The sequence below is a fragment of the Pollachius pollachius genome (genome assembly GCF_949987615.1).
Source record: "Pollachius pollachius genome assembly, chromosome: 13".
NCBI lineage: Eukaryota > Metazoa > Chordata > Actinopteri > Gadiformes > Gadidae > Pollachius > Pollachius pollachius.
The window spans coordinates 15,147,549-15,165,719 of NC_136946.1; the positions used below are offsets into that span (position 1 = coordinate 15,147,549).

General features: G+C 48.3%; 2 protein-coding genes across 3 annotated transcripts in view; both read right to left on the minus strand.

Moving 5' to 3' along the window:
* The window catches only part of nup153 (nucleoporin 153), a 13,601-nt gene extending 980 nt beyond the window's left edge, over positions 1 to 12,621 (minus strand). Inside the window, exons 1-22 of one of the 2 annotated variants that reach the window (XM_079749576.1) lie at positions 12,504 to 12,621; positions 9,880 to 10,093; positions 9,434 to 9,712; positions 9,202 to 9,341; positions 8,969 to 9,097; positions 8,166 to 8,282; positions 7,966 to 8,010; positions 7,421 to 7,474; positions 6,331 to 6,471; positions 6,176 to 6,228; positions 5,895 to 6,033; positions 5,506 to 5,661; positions 5,305 to 5,403; positions 5,130 to 5,214; positions 4,890 to 4,994; positions 4,085 to 4,774; positions 3,623 to 3,817; positions 2,580 to 3,491; positions 2,168 to 2,458; positions 1,738 to 2,010; positions 1,292 to 1,460; positions 1 to 812 (exon numbers count right to left, since the gene is read on the minus strand). The exon at positions 1 to 812 is cut by the window's left edge and continues 980 nt beyond it. In XM_079749576.1, the coding sequence (XP_079605702.1) occupies positions 725 to 812; positions 1,292 to 1,460; positions 1,738 to 2,010; positions 2,168 to 2,458; positions 2,580 to 3,491; positions 3,623 to 3,817; positions 4,085 to 4,774; positions 4,890 to 4,994; positions 5,130 to 5,214; positions 5,305 to 5,403; positions 5,506 to 5,661; positions 5,895 to 6,033; positions 6,176 to 6,228; positions 6,331 to 6,471; positions 7,421 to 7,474; positions 7,966 to 8,010; positions 8,166 to 8,282; positions 8,969 to 9,097; positions 9,202 to 9,341; positions 9,434 to 9,712; positions 9,880 to 10,093; positions 12,504 to 12,581 (4,452 nt within the window). In that variant the 5' untranslated portion in view covers positions 12,582 to 12,621 and the 3' untranslated portion in view covers positions 1 to 724. The remainder of the gene's footprint in view (positions 813 to 1,291; positions 1,461 to 1,737; positions 2,011 to 2,167; positions 2,459 to 2,579; positions 3,492 to 3,622; positions 3,818 to 4,084; positions 4,775 to 4,889; positions 4,995 to 5,129; positions 5,215 to 5,304; positions 5,404 to 5,505; positions 5,662 to 5,894; positions 6,034 to 6,175; positions 6,229 to 6,330; positions 6,472 to 7,420; positions 7,475 to 7,965; positions 8,011 to 8,165; positions 8,283 to 8,968; positions 9,098 to 9,201; positions 9,342 to 9,433; positions 9,713 to 9,879; positions 10,094 to 12,503) is intronic. The other variant, XM_079749577.1, reaches the window with a different exon arrangement.
* A 268-nt stretch (positions 12,622 to 12,889) lies between these two features.
* Positions 12,890 to 17,316, minus strand: ptdss1b (phosphatidylserine synthase 1b). Its single transcript, XM_079748937.1, has 13 exons — positions 17,068 to 17,316; positions 16,854 to 16,945; positions 16,584 to 16,628; positions 16,348 to 16,472; positions 16,034 to 16,192; positions 15,474 to 15,625; positions 15,230 to 15,371; positions 14,770 to 14,882; positions 14,612 to 14,677; positions 14,190 to 14,289; positions 13,908 to 13,967; positions 13,707 to 13,779; positions 12,890 to 13,623 (listed from the first exon to the last, which is right to left on the minus strand). The coding sequence occupies exons 1-13, from the start codon at positions 17,244 to 17,246 to the stop codon at positions 13,526 to 13,528; spliced, it is 1,404 nt and encodes a 467-aa protein (XP_079605063.1). The 5' UTR covers positions 17,247 to 17,316; the 3' UTR covers positions 12,890 to 13,525.
* Between the last annotated feature and the right edge of the window lie 855 nt (positions 17,317 to 18,171).

Sequence of the window (18,171 nt, forward strand, 5' to 3'; positions counted from 1 at the left end):
GCACCCGTCGCAGCATCTCAATAAACGGAGAGCGCTCGCTAGACAGCGGCGTGCGCAGCGGTTGCCGCCGGCGACCAGCCAAACAGCTCTCGCTACCTCTACGCGTATTGCAGCTCAATAACCTGATCACCCATAGCTGAACTCGACGACAGGGCGCCGTGTACATTCGCAACTCTTTAGATTTGCAGTTTTTGCCTTTGTAATTTTATTTCCGAAAAACGAGACCAAAGAAAAAAAAAGAAGGAAAAGAAAAAAAAAAAAGTCATGCCTAGAGTCTAGCAGACAGACAGAAAATAGAGAGATGACAGTCTTGGGTTTGTTTGTTTCAAATGCCAAGCAAAGGTTTCTTTACTCGATCGCGTCTCGGAGTCGTCTCTGTTGTCATCGTGGTTGTAGATTCTGACCACAGGTCTTATTCCGTATCGTTTAAGAGGGTCACCTTCACCAACCAGGCCACCTGGTCTACACACGAGATGCCACTCTGAGGTGCAGCCCCGTAGTCCAGCCCTGCGATGACCATCTAGCCCTTAGGGGAGGAGGCGCCTCCCGTCCAGGGGTGTTCCCTCACATGCCACGCCCTGCAGCTGGGGGGGGGGGGGGGGGGAGAGAGCGTCCAGGGCATCGGTCAGCCCTTCAGGTTGGATTCTAAAGGTCAAAGGTCAAGTCTAATTCAAGTCCAGGTTGTGGGAAGCGGGGGCGAGGAGGAGGTGGGGTGGGTGGGGGTTCACTTCCGGCGCCGTACCGCCGTCTTGATCTTGCGCCCGGCGATGGGCGGCTGGCCAGCGGGGGTCGATGTGAAGGTCTTGACCGACCTGGAGAGAGTCATGACATCATCGTCAACAAAGGCTAAAGGCAATCCCAGGTAGAGCAGGAAAGGAACATCACAAGTAGCAATAGCTATACCACAACGTCTAAAGCACGGACAACTGAGCACATTCGGAATGAATAGGTAGCTGGTCTTGTTCCTCGACCGTTTTCCACGCACGGCTTTAATGCACATGACATACATTTGAGGCAGTTGTGAAACCCTCAAGATGAAATATTTGCACAGCTCTGCAGCTTCTCTTTACAATCAGTAGCAGGACAACCGGTGCTATAGTACTATCATCTTTGTCTCGTTTCAGTGATCTGTAATCTGTGTAAGTGCACGAGCCATAAGGTAGGACCACTTTACAGTTGAACGTGTCATCATTCTCCTCAGTACGGGTTCTTTACAACGGCTCCATCCGGGGCTGATGCAGACGAGCTCTGCGGAGCTCCGGCGTGGCCTTTAGCAGAGCCCAATATTTACCCGATGTTGAACGCGGGCGGCTGGGAGAAGGTGAACCCTGCTTGAGCCGTCTGCTGGGGCGCCACGGAGGGGGCGGCGGAAAGGGCCGGGGGGGCGCCGCCTCCGAAGGCAAACACCCCTGTGTTGTTGGCGGGGGCTCCGAACGGAGTGGCGCCGCCAAACTGGAACCCTGATTGGATGGAGAAAGGCTTGGCTTGATTCAGGGTCGTCTGGTTTGAGCAATCCACTGCATTAAGACCGCAGACGTATGTTTATGATTTTCCTTTCAAATGTGTAAGTGCTGCCGCCATAATTGACTGGCACATGGCCGTGGTTTCTAAAGGGCTGAGCGGCGCATCACTTCAGCAGGGCCGTTGTATTTCATGCTCTCCCAGGACATCAATGGTCTCAAGGGCAGCCACATCAAGATCATGGGGAGATTCAGTCTAAGAAGGTGGGTCACCAACCTGGCTGGGTCGGGTTGGGCACTGCGCCGAACACCGGCGTGGAGTTGGCCTGCTGGCCGAAGACCGGGGCCGCGTTGGGCTTGGCCCCGAAGGCCGGGGTCTTGGCAGCAGGGCCCGAGAAGGGCGAAGGGGCCGGAGAGCCGAAAGTGGAGCCGAAGGCGGGGCCGGCCTGTGCGGCCCCGAAAGCCCCCGTGGAAGGAGGAGCCGTGCCCGCCCCGAACCCTGAGGAGGGGGCCGAGCTGAAGACGAACGGAGAGGACGTGGGGGTGGGGGCTGGGGGGAAAAGAGGAACACTGACATTGAGTTTCATGCATATTGACAAACCACTTGAAGGACGCTTGACACACGTTGTTCGTACGTACTGGGATCAATCATCCAAATGACCCATGTATATAAAACGATAGTGAACCAAAGTATTGGAGAGGCAGACCTGCAGACAGGCCGTGAGCCGGCACCACCTCGCCGAACGAGAAGCCGGGGGGGTTGGCGGCGGGAGGCGCTGCGCTGGCGGTGGCCCCGAAGAGGAAGGGCTGGGCTGTGGCCGGGCCTGGCGCCGCAGCCGGGGCCGAAGACCCCTTGCCAAACATGAAGGTGCTGGGGGCCGGGCTAGCGGCGGGGGCCGGAGCCTGGGCGGGGCCGCTGCCGAAGAGGCTGGGGGCCGGAGCCGAGGAGGTGACGGGGGCTGTGTTGAAGGAGAACGGTTTGGGAGCGGCGGAGGGATCTGGTGGAGAGAGAGAGGGACCACTATGAAGAACACTATGTCATAACCCATAGTTTGAATCTCCCAATCGACACCGCTGAACACGACCACCGCACACTCTCTGAATCTAACCAACACAAACCTGCAGCACTTTGTCCAAAGCTGAAGCCCGTCTTGGGGACCTCGGCGGCCGCGACCTCTCCCTTGTCGGCCGGCTTGCCGAAGGGGTACGGGGGCGGGGGGGCTTGCTCCTTGGCGGCGGCGAGCGGCGTGCTGAAGGAGAAGCCTCCCGTCTCGGCTGGCGGGGACATCATGGTGGCGTCGGTTCCTTTACTGGCCGCGCCGAACATGAAGCCGGCCGGCTCCTTCCCCTCGGGCTTCCCGAAGCTGAACGCGGGAGCGCCCGCTTCCTTCTCTGTGGAAGTGGTGGCGCCGAAGCCGGGCGTGGGCGAGGAGGAGGCGGTGCTCGCGAGGGGCCCGCCCAGCCTGCCGAAGACGGAGCCGGCGGGCTTCAGCGAGGCGCCGTCGGTGGACAACGTGTTCTCTGCGGTGGTCGTGGGGAGGGTGAAAGTCACGGAGGGGGAAGACGCGGCAGTGGTCACCGCCGTCGTCTCGTCGGGTTTTGAGAGTCCGAAGGAGAACCCGACGTTGGGGGTCTTGGCCTCGGCGCTGGACGCCCCGGCCCCGAATAGCGTCCCGCTGTTGTCGCCGAACTTGAAGCCGGGCCCTCCAGAGCTGGAGTCGGGCTGCTTGCTGTCCGTGGCGGTCGAGTCAGTGCTGGCGGCGGTGCCAAACTTAAAGCCCTCCGTGGCGCTGCCGAATTTGAACCCCGACGAGGCGCTAGCGTCTTTAGAAGGGGTCTCCGCCGCAGAGGTTCCGAACTTGAAACCTCCAGTGGACAACGAGGAGGCGGAGTCGGAGAGGGCGGCCCCGAACTTGAAGCCCGCCGTGCCAGAGGGGAGGGAGTCCGACGCCGCCGATGTACCGAACTTGAAGCTCCCGGAGCCCGAGGTGCCGAACGAAGCTCCCGACGAGCCGAACGAAGAACTGAAACCTGCAGGGGGGGGAGAAGACAAACGCACGGGAAACATAAGCCCTCATCCGTTATTTGGAAACTCTGGAAAATAACCAAGGGGGGGGAGGACAACATTCGTGGTTCCACAGGGCCGGGTTCTCCGCCCTTACCTTTGGGTTCCACCACGGCCCCTGGCTTGGCCGTCTGGCAGGCGACACACGTCAGGTCTGCCCCCTTGTTCTGAACGCAGCACACATCACAGTCCCAGGCCCCCTCGGGCTTCTTGAACATGTCCCCAAAGCCCAGCGCTGGAGCACTGCTGCCGGACGGGGCGGAGGCCGACGCTGGGGGGGCTGCTGACACTCCTTGGTGGGGGGGGAAAGAGAGTTAATTACCCGATGGGGAGAGAGGTTACTGTAAATGATAAGTATTCTGAGCCCAAGCTGAAGCATTAGCTTCCAATGACAAACATAACACTACGGTTATTAAAAAAGTAATGGTCACTAACAGTCTCATAACACACTCTCAGCTGGATAACAGTGTCTGCTTATTGTCAATGAAAAAAAAACAACAACAACTTGTAATTCTAAATTAAATCCAATTCAAACGTCCGTTTGTGAACGAGAGCATACCAGGCTTGGAGGTCATGCAGGCCACACACTTTGTGTCCTGCGCCTTGTTGTCCACCATGCACGTGTCACACTGCCACGTGCCCTCCGGCTTCTTGAACATGTCCCCGAAAGAGGGGAGCGCCGCCGGGGGCGCCGCGGCCGGGGAGGCCTCGGGCGCGGCGGGAGCGAAGGCCGACGGCAGCGTCAGCGAGGCCTTGACCCCCGTGCCCGGCTTGGCCGTGTCGCACGCCACGCACTTCACCGCCTCCGCCTTGTTCTGGACGAGACACGTGTCGCAGTCCCACATGCCCGCGGGCCGGGCGAACATCGCGCCGAAGCCCGTCTTGTTGTTCTCGGTGGCGGTAGAGTTTAATGGTTTAAAGCAGGACGAGGAGGAGAAAGGGGAGGAGGAGGTGGTGGTGGTGGTGGTGGTGGTGGTGGAGGCGGAGGCTGATTTGGGCAGTTGTGTTCCACAAGCAACACACTTGGCGTCAGACTGTTTGTTCTGCACCATGCAGACGTCACAGCTCCAGGAGCCTGCCGGGGGCTGGAACATGTTGCCGAAGCCAGCGGAAGAGGAGGAGGAGGAGGAGGAGGAGGAGGATGAGGAGGAGGACGAGGAGGAGAGGGCGAGCGAGGGGGAGACCGTGGAGCTCGACCGAGGAGCGCTGTTGGCACTGGGGGAGGTCGAGGTGACGGGAGAGGCGAAGCCTGGACCAAGAGCAGAGTACGGGTCGTCAGTGTTTGGGACAGCAGAGACGAAAGTCAAACATCTTGTCTTGTTATTTATGTCAGCAATAAAACAACACAAATAAGTGCATCTCACCGGGTGATTTGAGGAGGTCCAGAACACTGCCCTGCTTCAGGGTCTTGGCTGGTTTGAAGGGTCCGTCAAAGTCCTCCGTGTTATTATTGCTTGTAGTGGACTTTACTGTGGTAGAAAAAAAAAAAAGAACAGCACCAGCCTCAATTAAGCATTCATCCTTTAGGCCACCTCATACACGTGGCATGAAATCCCCCCCCCCCCCCCCCCCCCCCGACGGTCTCTGACGTGACAGACACCTACCTGCTGCCTCTATGGGTGTGGCAAGCTTTCCATTTGACATGGAGGAACCCATTTTTGCTACAGGTGCACTGAAGGTAAATCCAGCCTAAAACAAGATGATTAGCGTTAAAACACATTCTCACTGGGCCGTTATGATCGATCTCAGTTCAAATCAGCCCGTCCAGTCAATACGTACAGAGGGGGAGAAGGAGGGGGGGCTAGCAGCGGTCGCCTTGACGATGGGAGAGGCGAAGGTGAACGGTAGACAGGGGGGGGCTGGAGCCGCAGAAGGTTCCTAAGAAGAAAACCCAGAGAAATAAGAACCAGCGATAGGAAACAGATCATCCACCTCGAGAAAGGGATTCAGCTGGTACACATCTAGGCCGTAGGGTCCTACCTTCTCTGCTACAGTTTCCTTGGCTGGGGATGGGGGCGCGGCGCTAGGCCGGGGCTTTGCGGTGGTGGTGAGGGGCAGGGTGGAGAAGCTGAAGGTGGGCAGGCTGAAGGTGCTGATGGGGAGGGAGATGGCTGGCAGGTCTGGCACCTCGGCCACCTGGAGGGGAAGAGCACAGGCAGGGCTACCACGGTGAGCAGTCAGGCCACACAGCGAACACACACACCGTCTGACCGCCACCGATGAATCTGTTCAACGATTCTTTTTAGTTTGACTTTTTTCGTAGTTCCATGTTGTGATATCATAGACAACGTTTGTTTAAAACAAAGAAAAGCTAGACGAAAACTAGAAAGAGTGCCCCAAAACCAAGGGGTAGAGTGTCTGGTCCCCACCTCGTCATCGTCAAGGCGTTTAGAGGAGGGCCGTGTGGTGGTCCTCTCCCTCTTCATCTTGCCCCCTCCCCCGGCCGCTGTGCTGCTGGCTGCAGGAGTGCTGGACAGAGGGTAGTCTGGTCTGCTACAGTGGGTTGTGCTGTGTGGAGGATGAGTGGTCAAACTCCGTCACACAGGTTAAGATGTACCATACATAAACACATACTTGAGAGACCCTTTAACCTCCAAATCCTGGGAAGGACCAGGTAGTGATGGGACTACTTAATAGGAAGGAGCCGTACCTTTGAGAAGGACCCGGGCTTGCATCAGGCAAGTGTGATGATTGTAAGGTGGGCTGGAAGGGGCATGAACAGACACAGGGGAGTTAGCACACAAGGAGCAACGTGAAAGGTACACGTGGAGCACTACAAACAGACGCCGGGGAGGCGGCACTGACCGTGTCCCTGGAGGTTCTGTCCAGGAACCGGCCCGAGAACCCGGGGGTCAGGGAGGGCCTGAAGGAAACGGAGCGGTTCCCCGATACCGCGGCGGCTGTCGGGACAAACATCTTCTGCACTGGGGGGAGGGAGGGCTCCAGCTGAGGGGACAACAGACACATGTCAAGGCCCCTGAGCAGAATCCCCGCGTCAACAGACAAAACACAGCCACGGATGGCCTCTTCAACAGGCTATGGAGTAATATTAATAATAATAACTGATCAGTTCTTTATAGCGCTTTTTTAAGTACTCAAACATGCTTTACAAATAAGAAAGGAATACATACAGACAATCAAACAAAAGGGAAAAAAATAAACAACACCACAACAATAGACAACACATTAAGAGAGCGGGAGAGAGTGGAAGATGGCGGAGGATGATTTGTCAAATGTTGTAGGTGGTCCTGAAGAGATAGGTTTTAAGTTGACTTTTGAGTGAACAGTGTGTCAGAGTTCCAGAGGGTAGGGGCGGCTATGGCGAAGGCTCTGTCCCCCAGATTAGGGGCCATCTGAGGTGCAGCTCGTCAAGAGCCATGCATCGACCATGATGGATGTGTCGAGGACTCTGCTCCTCTTGTTTTTATGATTAACTGTGGAGGTCAATCGCCGTTTGTTTGGGTCTCGAGATGCAGCTGTCACAGCTGGCGCTTTCCAGCAGTTTTAAGGACTGCAGGCCGCGCCAATCCAGAGCTGGCACTAATCATCAACAATGGCCTGCCCCACGGCACTTACACACCAACCAAGACACGCAACAACTCAGTCCATGTGTGTGCGCGTTTGTGTGTTATACACAGGCGCAGATGCACACCAAACAGCTGTGCCTTGCTAAAACGAATCTTGTCGAGTAAAGCGTTAAGTAGGCCAACAGGCAGTGGGACAGTGTGCTGCCTCCTTAAGCCAAATCCCAACCGCCAAGTCATCTGTTGAGCTGTAGAGCTCCTGTCTACACACCCTCTGATAGCCTCATGTAGCCGCATGTGTTGGGACGAGTATGAAAACAAAAACAAATGACCAAACCACCTATCAAGGCGCTGGGAGCAGATTAACTTACCCGTTTCTTTTTGGCCTGGAAGTGTGAGTAGTCTAGATTTGTACCGTCCATTGACTGCATTGAGCGGGGAAAAACAGATTGCAGTTTAAATTAGCAACTCAGTTCAACATAATTCAAATTATCTATTGACAGACATTAATTCCCCACTGTTCTTCAATCTCTCCCATATTGATGTTAAACATACTAATGCCATGACTGAAAACACTATAGAAAAAAAAACAGCCATGCTAACTAGGGGTGCAAATGTACTTAAGCAAACAAGCAGGATCAAGCATGCGAGTTCCAGTGTATCTTGCGGTGTATACGTGCCCAGGAGACGTGGCTACCAGGCAGAGCTGTGCGGAAACAGCACTCCTATCTATAGAGCCATCATTTGGTCAATATTTCTACACAATAGGCAAATTAAGTACCCTGCGCCAAAAGAAATTGCCTAACCATAACGCAAGTATGCCTCACGTTTGAAATTCTCCCCAATGGATAGAACATTAGAAGCGTGTTTAAGTGTGTGGAGGTGTGTTGTGTGGTACTGCATTCCTCGTGCTTACCGCTGACATTGGGGAAGAGGCAGCAGAGGGGATTCTCTTTGCGTCCTGTTTGGGAAACGACACAGAAATTACAGATAACAGCCTTCTAGATGAATGTTTAACATGCCTTAAAAGAAATAGGGATCATCAGCCATCTCTTTCTGAACATAGATGGGTCCATGTCCTGAGTGTTGGTGTGTTGTGGGGGGGGGGGGACTCACGGCCAGAGGACTGGACATGCGCTCCAGGGACTGCAGGATGCGCCGGGCCGTGCCGCTCGTCACGCCGCAGGGCACTGCGCCGGCGGGCCGGGCCTTGATCTGCCTCCTCACCGGCGCCTGAGGGTCAAGCACTTGGGAGTCAGTCTCCCGCGTTCACATAAAGCCGGTGGTGAGCTTCACCCCGGTTCTCTCTGATGACACACTCAAGCTGAATTCGGATGGCAGCGCATGACCGCTCCTCTTAGACACCGTCGCCGGTGCGCTGCGTCGTTTCACCCTGATGCGTGGCGAGGGTGTTGAATGAACTGCTGAAGCCACTGGGCCTCGCATTTCGTAGACCAATATCTGCTATTGTTAGTTATGAATAGCAGCCCACAGCGTATGCATTTAAACATGCATACTGTATCTATAAAGACAGTGTTTCCCCCAGAAAATGCCTTAGTCAAGGTGGTCAAGGAGCGGTCAATTTATCTTTATTTTTTGTAACTGATGGAAGTGTATTTTCTTTCCCTACAAGAGTTTTGTACTTTGTTAATGCATAATAATTCAAAGAAAATGTATAAAAATATATATATATATTTATTTATTCTATAAATTGGTAGTCAAGGCGGGGCCCTATTGTTGTTAAGGCGGCCCTAACCATACAGTGCTGGGGGAAACACTGGGCTACGCGTGGACGGGAATATTTTGGACCTGCCCTCTTATTGGCTCTTGCTCCGATAGACGTCCAGGAACATTCACCATACCACCTTGCTGTCCTGCATTGCTGTCTGAGGTCAGCATAAGGGAGGTGGATGCCTGACCTGATAAGGTGTGCTGGGGCGTGTGCGCAGGCTTCTGGCTGCAGCGGCCCCTCCGTAGGTGGTCTTCCCCGGGTAGAAGGGAGAGTCCCCCAGCTGGCTCGAGTTGAGCACTGTGCTGTTCAACGTGGACTAAGGAGTAGAAAGCACCACGGTCAAGTCAAGCAGAATGAAGGTAAGCAAACTGGTGAGACCCGTTGGAGATCCACAACGTGAACGTCGGCATGGAAACTCACGTTAGAGGAAGTGCCAAACACAGAAAGGTTGAAGGCGGGCTTCTTGAGACTGGACTGGGAGGCATTGGCCCCCGAGTGTGTTCTGTCCGACTCTGGGGACCAGAGGCGAGGCACCGACACCATTTTGGAGGCGGGAACATCTAGAAAAAAAATAATTATAAAATGTAAACTAGTTCACTCAAGGGGCCGGGTTAGTCTTGTGTACCTTTAGATCAAGTACCAAACTACAGACCTTTTTCGGAGGCTCGGGAGGAGAAGCCGCTAGTGGTGGAGATGTTATCATCTTCGTGCTGGGAGAGGTTGTCCTTGATCTCCTTCACCAGGGAGAAGCCCGTGGTGAAGGGACCGGGGGCTGAGGAGGTGGAGGGCGGAGGGAAGAGGCTGCTAGGGGGCCCTAGGAGGGGGGAGGAGGCCTCCAGCAGGGGGAAGTGGAGGGGGTGGGAACGATTCAATGGGGGCCGTGACAGGACATTGTCCTGCAAGTTCAGCGAGGCCTTGCTGGTCGAAGGCTCTGCCGGTCGGAAATAGGAATCACAAGAGCGAGAGTGTGGGATTAGGTGGTGGCCAAAAGCTTTATTACCACATGTAACAAACGGATGCCCAAAATAACAGCAGATACTCAGAAATCACCCAGTATCCCAAATCAGGTATACATAAGGGGCTGACTGCATCCCTCACCTGTGTGACTGGTGCTGGGCTCTGGGGAGTCCCAGCCGTCGTGGGGTGGTGGTCCCTCCTCATTGCCGTTGGGTGGGGGGGTCTGGCTGTCCTCCTCCAAACCCTGTATGGCGCCCCCCTCCTCAGCAGGATCCTCGCCCTTAAAGTACTTCTGTAGCCAGGACGGAACGATGCTCTTCACCGTGTTGGTCACTCGATTGATCAGGCCTGACTGCTGCAGAGATAGGGAGGAGCCAGCCAGGGGGAGAGAACAGTCAAGGGTCGGCTTAGATCAATCAGTCGGAGCAGCCATTATTGTCAATAATAATTAAAAAAAAAGTATAAATATAATAACAAGAAGAATAATGCCAAACCACCGTTTTTATTAATAATGCTTGTCTTTTGACACTTTATACCTCAAAGCGTAAATACTAGCAGTGCTATTGGTAATTAAAAACACAGCAGCTATTTTACCATTCTTCTCTAAAGTAATATATCATAAATATATATTAAATTCTGCATAGTTAGTAGTGCATTATAAAGCTTGTGAATTAAAGTTTGTGTGTCGTATAATATACAGCTGTCAATTAAACTGACAATGTAGTCAGTAGCTAGGTAGAAAATGTAGTCAGTAGCTGTTAATGTTATAAGAAGAGAGTACAAGAGGGCACCCTCAGGATATGGATTATTGTTTTCTACATTCCTAAAGTTGCAGCATGGGAGAAAAGAAGTGGAGTTGATAGCCTGCACGACTCTTTGTATTCATGCTGTCAAACTAGAGGGAGCTTTGCTCTCCTGATAGAAGACATGGGTGCCCCTTGCTTTTATGCTTATCAGTTAAGCACACTAAGGCGATCGACTGCACTACAACATGTCTGCACCCTGCCATCCTGAAACTAATCTACGCCGACAAACCATCAACATTCTGACCGATACACTTTTATAGAACTACACAGCTTAAACTGTACATGTTTAGTTCAATTATATAAACGTTGGCTCCTGTGTGTACAGGGCTTACAGAGAGGGGCAGTTCTTTGGTGGACTGTGTCATAGGGAACACAGGGGCCGGTGCAGAGAGCCTATGCATGTGTCATTGTTCTCACAGGAAGCGGCCCCAGGTTGGGCTGAGAGGAGGTTTAATCTGGTTGCACTCTGTGGACTGTTACTAAAGCATGCCAGTACTCTGAAGGAGCACAACACCCTTGCAGACCCAGTGAGCTGAGGCTTCCAACTCAAGAGTTGCCCCACTCTATTTGATAAAACCCGACCTAAATGCACCATTTCATTTGACCAAATGTAAAAACCATGTCAAACCTTACACAGGGAATGCTGTTTGGACAACGGGATACACTGAAGACGCATTGCCTTTCAAAACAGTAAAGTAATATCACCAACCCGCAACCTCTGAACACTACGCCCACCGAACAGTTAATATTTTAAAAACTACTTACGCAAGCAAAACAATTCATTTCCTCCAACTTTCATCCATTGTACCTTGAAGTGGCTTCTCAACACTTAAACATTGTGTTCAAATAGTGTCTTAAATACACGTTATTAACCATGGATACACTATACAGTTTTGTTTCGTTGCTCGCGTTGATTTGAATTGCAAACCAAGTCCGGTACAAATGCAAACTCCCACCGTTTTGAGGCTTGTGTACAAGAACAATTATGACATACGTCAACATAACCCATCAATGCATTTCATTACGATGATCAATAAGGACACACGGACATGTAAAAACTGAGGTTAATCTTTAAAATTAGGCGCTCTAGGTTTTCTAGGCGCCTTGGTTTTCATTCTTAAAAGCAAATGTACCGTTCTACCCAAATTCACATGTCTATGTCGCATGTTACATGCTCAGTGACAATATACCCATTTACAAATCCCTTATTCATTTTGTCAGGAGCAGTTATATGCCCCAATGTTGGTTTGTTTCATAGTATAAACCAATCTCTGCAATCCCCCTGAAAAGCGAATCCCTAAACCATGTGGGTCTCAAATTAGTCAATGCTTCCTACGCAATACAGCTGGCAGAGATTTTGGCAATGCTTTCTCTGCATATTTCCTTACGTAACTTATTCTCATAGATAAAACATCGAATGTAGATAGTTATGGACAACGCCTAGCGTGTGTCCGAACGTCAGGTGTATATATCTGAATATTGTGCGATGGATACATCTCAGACAACAATGCGCTTCTAGCTACGGCTAACCTAGCTAGCGGTAACACCGGCTCAGTTGAATCCTACTTCCATGGTATTTCCCAAGTTAGCTGACAGCTAGCTGCTTCGTAGGAATACTGTAGTCACTGGGCGCTAATTGTGCATACGCCATCTGAATATCATGTTCTAACGAAAGTAGTTATTCCAAGAAATTAGTCCCATCATGTTTTTCACATGTCAAGACAATCACGGTCGTTACTTCTCTTGGGTCATTTGTCGGCTAAAAACTAGCATCTACTTTGCTAATGATAGCTAGCATTTCCCTGACATGCTAGCAGCGCGTGGAGGCCATGAGCGCTATCGGTAGGCCACAAAATAGATCTAACAAAACAATAAACAAAGATAGGAAGTAAATGGCATTATTGTAACGGCCATCCAATCAATGCAATCATTAAAAAAAATCACTTTCATCCATTTTACCTGTTTGCTCTTGGCGTAAGGTTTGGAGGCAATATGATATCTTCTGCTTCTAATTTTCCCTCCACCCGTGGCCGCCATGGCTTGTTCGTTTGAGTGTCTATCGGTCTCTCGGCGCCGGATAGCTGTCATCCACTACAGCGAGCCTTTAGGAGCAGGAACTATGGGAAATGGAGTAGCTACACATGCAAACAAACGTCTCATGCCGCTAGATAGAGGTTGAAAAATAATCATTTGCACCGCCAAAAATCATAAATCGGTCCCCTTTACAATTGTTTATTTGAACATTTCTGTCAGGCTGGAGTGTTATATGTCACTGTCGTAGTTTCGTGATAGAAGTATGACACACAAATAGCTTTATTTTAATATTTATTATTAAAGATCACAGTTAATCAAAAAATAACATTGAAGATATTACACCTAAAAATAATATTCTGGAACGAATCATCAAACGCTATACATCTAAAAAAAAATTGTACAAATGTTTGCGGATTTGTTTTACAACTTGACATTTAAAACTTCCTCAAAAAATACAATCATGGAAAATTCTGCTAGATAAATAACATTGTTTAGTATGCATGGAATTGACAACATTGGTTAACACAATCAGAGATAAACAATACAACCTAACTCATATATAAAAACAGTGTAGTATTCAGTGTAAATCAAACATAGCATCATAGTACGGAATAAATAAATATGTACGAGCAAAAAAACAACACCTATGGTGACATCGTGATTGATTGTGCTTAGCAAGTTAATATTGTTATCAAGGTACTGTTTCATGGAATTTCAGTGTTTTGTTTAAATCTACATAACTCTTTCACACGTTTTAATATGATTATTACAATGTAACTCACCCAATACATAGTTATCAAAGAGTTAGTGATAGGAAGACACACAAAAAATTGCATTTCATTGGTCATCTGCCACACTACCAAGAGTGTATTACCCATGGCTAGGTGTGACTTCGCAGCACTCTCTTTCCTCCAGACTTCATAAGATCCCAACCTCTGGCACTCTCCCTATATCTTCTTCCCTCTGTGGTCGTTCACCGCACGCTTTTTCTTCAAGTTTCTCTTTTGTGCTGTTGATGGTTTGGTACTGTTGGGGAGTTCCTTAGCTGTGCAAGAGAGAGAGGAGGCATTGGTTTTAAAGTGCAGGGGGAGAGTTCACCAGAGTATGATCACCATGAATACAACTGACCTGAAAAGCCATCTTGGATTAAACCACAGGGGTCAGTAGGGTTGTGTGAATCGCGACGCTTGTTGCTCAAGACCTCCAAGGAAAGAAAAAAAGCTCAGAAACAATAAAAAATCGCTGAACTCTGAACCGAACAATAAAATACTATTTAAACTTTATTGGCATAGCCATTTTTGTAAAACAAACTCATAAAAAAGCACATACCTCCATTTTCCTCTGCTCATACCAAACCATCCCATATAAACAGAGCAGTGTTATGACTGCCTGGAGGATGTCAAAGGAGAAAGAGAGCACAGTATTTTATCAGGACCTTAAACATTACATTCTGTATGTTTTCTCTGTCATGCTATTTCTGTAGGTAAAAACCTAAAACCTTTACTACAGAGAACTCATGGTTATGCTAACATAGTAATTTACACAGCCGAACACACATTAGACCACACAGATATATTTTAAACAAGTTCTCCTCGGGATGAACATACTTACCAGACAAAACAGCCATAGGACCACAAATTGGATACATGTTTTGCAGAACAGGTCCTGCCCAAACTTGACACAGGCAAGAGCTTCCAGGAAGGACAAAGCACTGTCATCAAATAAAAGATGAAATGTTACATGTTCTGTTAATGTTAGGTTTAATGTGGGTAAAAACTAACATTGGCACGACATTTATACATTGGATTGTTGCAATAGCGCCCTCTCTTGGCAAAAACTCTTGAATAAGATTGTCATCTGAAATCTCTTGTGTTTGGTTACTTCAAAATTAGATAACATCGAAGTCTGACAGATCACATCACAGTTCTTAGAAGTATTGGCAGGAGATGAGTCGTTTCTTATGTCGTAAACATATGCATGCAATCTATTGATATCTTAAATGATAAAGGAAACATGATGCTTAGAAGACCTACCCAAACACCCAACACTGCGTTCCTACTCTTTTGCACTGAGTGTCCGTCAAGTATGCATAATACTGTCTGCAAAGTAGAGGAAACATCAGAAGAAAATCAGCGGGCTTTCCTTCTTGAAACTGCAATGACATGCGCATGGCTGTGAAACAAGCACATACCGCACGGTGGGAGCAGTGATGCTTCCCATGATGAAGATGCGGCCTAAGCTGAGCGGGTGAGACACCTGGAAGATGAAGATGTGCTTGAGGAAGAACGTGTTCAACTCGGTGAGCTGTGGAGACAAAGAGGAAGAAGGGACGGTTTGATGTGCTCTCCGGATAAAATACAATAACACAATGGAGAACAACAACACATGGTAAAGTCATTATGTGTAACATTTCAACTGCAATTTAAACTCCCAAATAACCCTCCCACTCATGTCACCCAGCCGGCCGAGCTAGCCAGTTTGCGTCACACAGCTGCAAAGCCAGTTAGTAGAAAGAACACTGGTATTGAGTTTATTGAATGCTGAAAGTCTCCCGCCTGCTAACTGGGAGGGACTCAATCTTACACATTTCTACTTTAAAATCAGAATATTGAAATGCAAAATTATGAGTTAGTAAAAAATGTCCAATATACCTGCCATAGGATCATGAAGAGGTAGATGCCAGCAAGCCTCTGGAAAGAGGAGTTTGGGTCGAACCAGCGGACATAAGTCCAGCTGGCCGGGGTGAACTGAAGCACGGCCCGTTTTATCTTCCCCGTGGTGGTATGGATGTCCCTGTGGAAACACACATGCTGATGTAAGACACACAAACAGAGGATTACATCCAGGGGTAGAGAGCAAGAGAGCAGAAAGAAAACAAAGTAACCAAGAACTGACTTGATGCTGGCCCAGCTGTAGGTCCTCATCTCCAGAAAGCGGCACACGGTCATGCCCAGCCAGATCCCTCCTCCATTACACAGCAGTATGTCCAGGATCACCTGGTCCCACCAGCACTCAGCAAAGTTAGGTAGGAGATGCATGAAGAATAACTGGGGGGAGAGGAATTGCATGTCAATAAAACCGTGATATGGTGTATATTGTTTTGAACCACACTAGTCCTTGACAGTTTTTTAAATGGGTAAATACAGCTGGAATTAGGCACTCTTAACCCTCATAATTATACTTCTGGTCTATGATTTAAGAGATCAGAGTCATGCCTTGAACAATCATGAACAATCAGCCCTACAAACACGGTTTACGTATGAGGAATATAGCTGGTAGTTAAATACAAAGATTTGTGAAATGCAGACCACCCAAGAAAGCTTGTTCCCATTTGGATGGTCATTTTGTAATCGGAAATGGGCTATAGTATGCTGATTCAAAGCCGATTGCCTCATGAAAATAGTCAACACAGAACTGTTTTTAAATCAAAGATTCCTAAACAGTCAAAGACTTACCTCAGTGAGTTCCCAAGTTATACTGATGGTCCAGCAGAGGCCATAGTTGCGAATGACCAGCGCTTTAATAGCCCAGCCGACAAAATGTCCAAATGCAAAGATGTCAAAATGGCTCATGACGCGGTCCCATGTGATCACCGTACAATTCACAGCATATTCCTGGGAAGAGTGGTGAAGCATTGATTAAAATGTGAAAGGACATGTAGAATAAATATGCATGTTTTTTTCAACGAAAAAAACATGAATATATCTATGAATGCATATCAATATATCAATTAGTCTCAATTAGAGACAATAAGACAATATAACAATACCATGACATCAACCTCCCGTCTGGCATAGCGAAGGTTAGGATCCAACCAGTACATGAAAGTTTTTACTTGGCTCCAGTTAAGGAAGAGGAGGAAGACAAGAAACAAGAAGTAAAGGACACTCAAACCTATCAAGAAGAGAATGGGAAAGAGTCAGCAAACACGACAACCACAATTTGATCTGATCTGAGATGAGGCAAGGCATGATGGTTTATAATGCAAGATGGACTAGGTCTCACCGAAAACCATACGCCATATGGCTGGATGTGGCCTCGTAAATGGACCTAAAAAAAAGCAATATAAAGTAACATTATAAGTATCATTTACTGGAAACATCATAACTCATAAAAAGTTTAAATAATTGTATTTATTTGTTTAATCCTATCACTAGGTGTCTCCTCGAGCCAATAAATGTTTAGCCTTAACGACTTTACAGAATATTAGGCAGCAGGTGTTCGTCAAAATCCCCTCATTACAGATTATTTTTTTTAATAATGAACATTTCTTACCGTTAGGGAACGTCAGGACGCTGATGACAAGAAAAAAGGAGACGACCACCAGAATGCCGACTCTGAGGTTGCTGTCAGGGTGGGCATCGTCCCTGTCAATCACATAGTATGACATGTTTAACAGCTGTTCACATACAATGAATGGGAGTCTAAACTGATTAAATGAACAATAAATTCCATAATATATATCGATCAGTTTAACAGTGTTATTTACCTGGCAAACACAAAGTACATCAAACTGAGCACAGATAAGGTTAAAAGCGTAATTGTATGCGGCTTATAGAAAAGGTTAATACAGATATCCTCCACTTGTTGCTCGTTTATCATGCGGAAGTGTAACTTATGGTTCGTATCGTCTTTTTGGAGAGTTGGAGGTGCAATCGGGGGTGCCATTTTTCTAATGAAAATAACCCACCAAAAATATAAGTTTCACTTAATATACTACAGTACTAGGTTTCTTGTTTAAAATAGGAAACATGGTAGAACACGCAGTATAAAAGGGGAGAACACAAACGGAATTCAACATCTTCAGGAGGGGTGTCAGTGTGCGAATGTGCACTACAAACGAAGAATCTATTCCAGGCAATGTTTTTCAAAAACAAATGAAAGGCTTCAGTTAACGTATTTACTAAAAAATATTAAATTTGTGCAAGCTTTCAATTTTACTTTTTTTAAACAGAATTTAAATAAAAAAAACATATTACCCACACGAAACTGACGATTTGGTTTATTCCACTTTCGCTTAACACATCCGGCACGTGAACACATCGCGCCTGAATAGCTTGTTTCATGGGTATGGTATGTTGATTGGGTGTGGACTTGGAGCAAAAATGTCACATAGGCGAGAGAGCCTGGATGTTTGCTGACAATCCTGCTATCAAAAATAAATCAGCAACGTCAGGGAACCGTTAATGACCAACCTTGACTTTGTAAGCGCCATCTCCAGCAATGTTTGCTATAACATGGTCGCATAATAGTTGTGTTGCAGTCAGAGGCAATGATAGTGAAACTGTCTGATACAATCCGGGACACAGACCGAATACCCGATGAGTAGAAGCACTTCATTGTTACAGTGTTACAACTCATCAGCTCCATCTAATTAAAGACCCATTGCTCTTACATCACATTTCTGAAAACGAATTAGGCGCATTGTCACAGAAAGATGTCATAGAAAGTATGACTGTATTCTATCAATGTCGATTTGGATTTAGTAAAGGGCAAAATAAATTTAAGTCAGTGTATGTTTGGAGGCAGATATCAGGAAAACTAATAAAGAAGCGCTGTTGCAGTATTTTTCTTAGTAGAGAAAGCATATGAT

Bases quoted from the DNA above. Each gene is read 5' to 3' on its own strand.
- ptdss1b (XM_079748937.1), bottom strand. From the start codon at position 17,246: ATGGCACCCCCGATTGCACCTCCAACTCTCCAAAAAGACGATACGAAC. The intron at 15,372-15,473 runs GTCAGTTCTTGG...GTGTTTCCACAG, and splicing joins TACAGCTGGGCCAGCATCAA to GGACATCCATACCACCACGG. The intron at 14,290-14,611 runs GTAGGTCTTCTA...ATTTGATGACAG, and splicing joins ACGCAGTGTTGGGTGTTTGG to TGCTTTGTCCTTCCTGGAAG.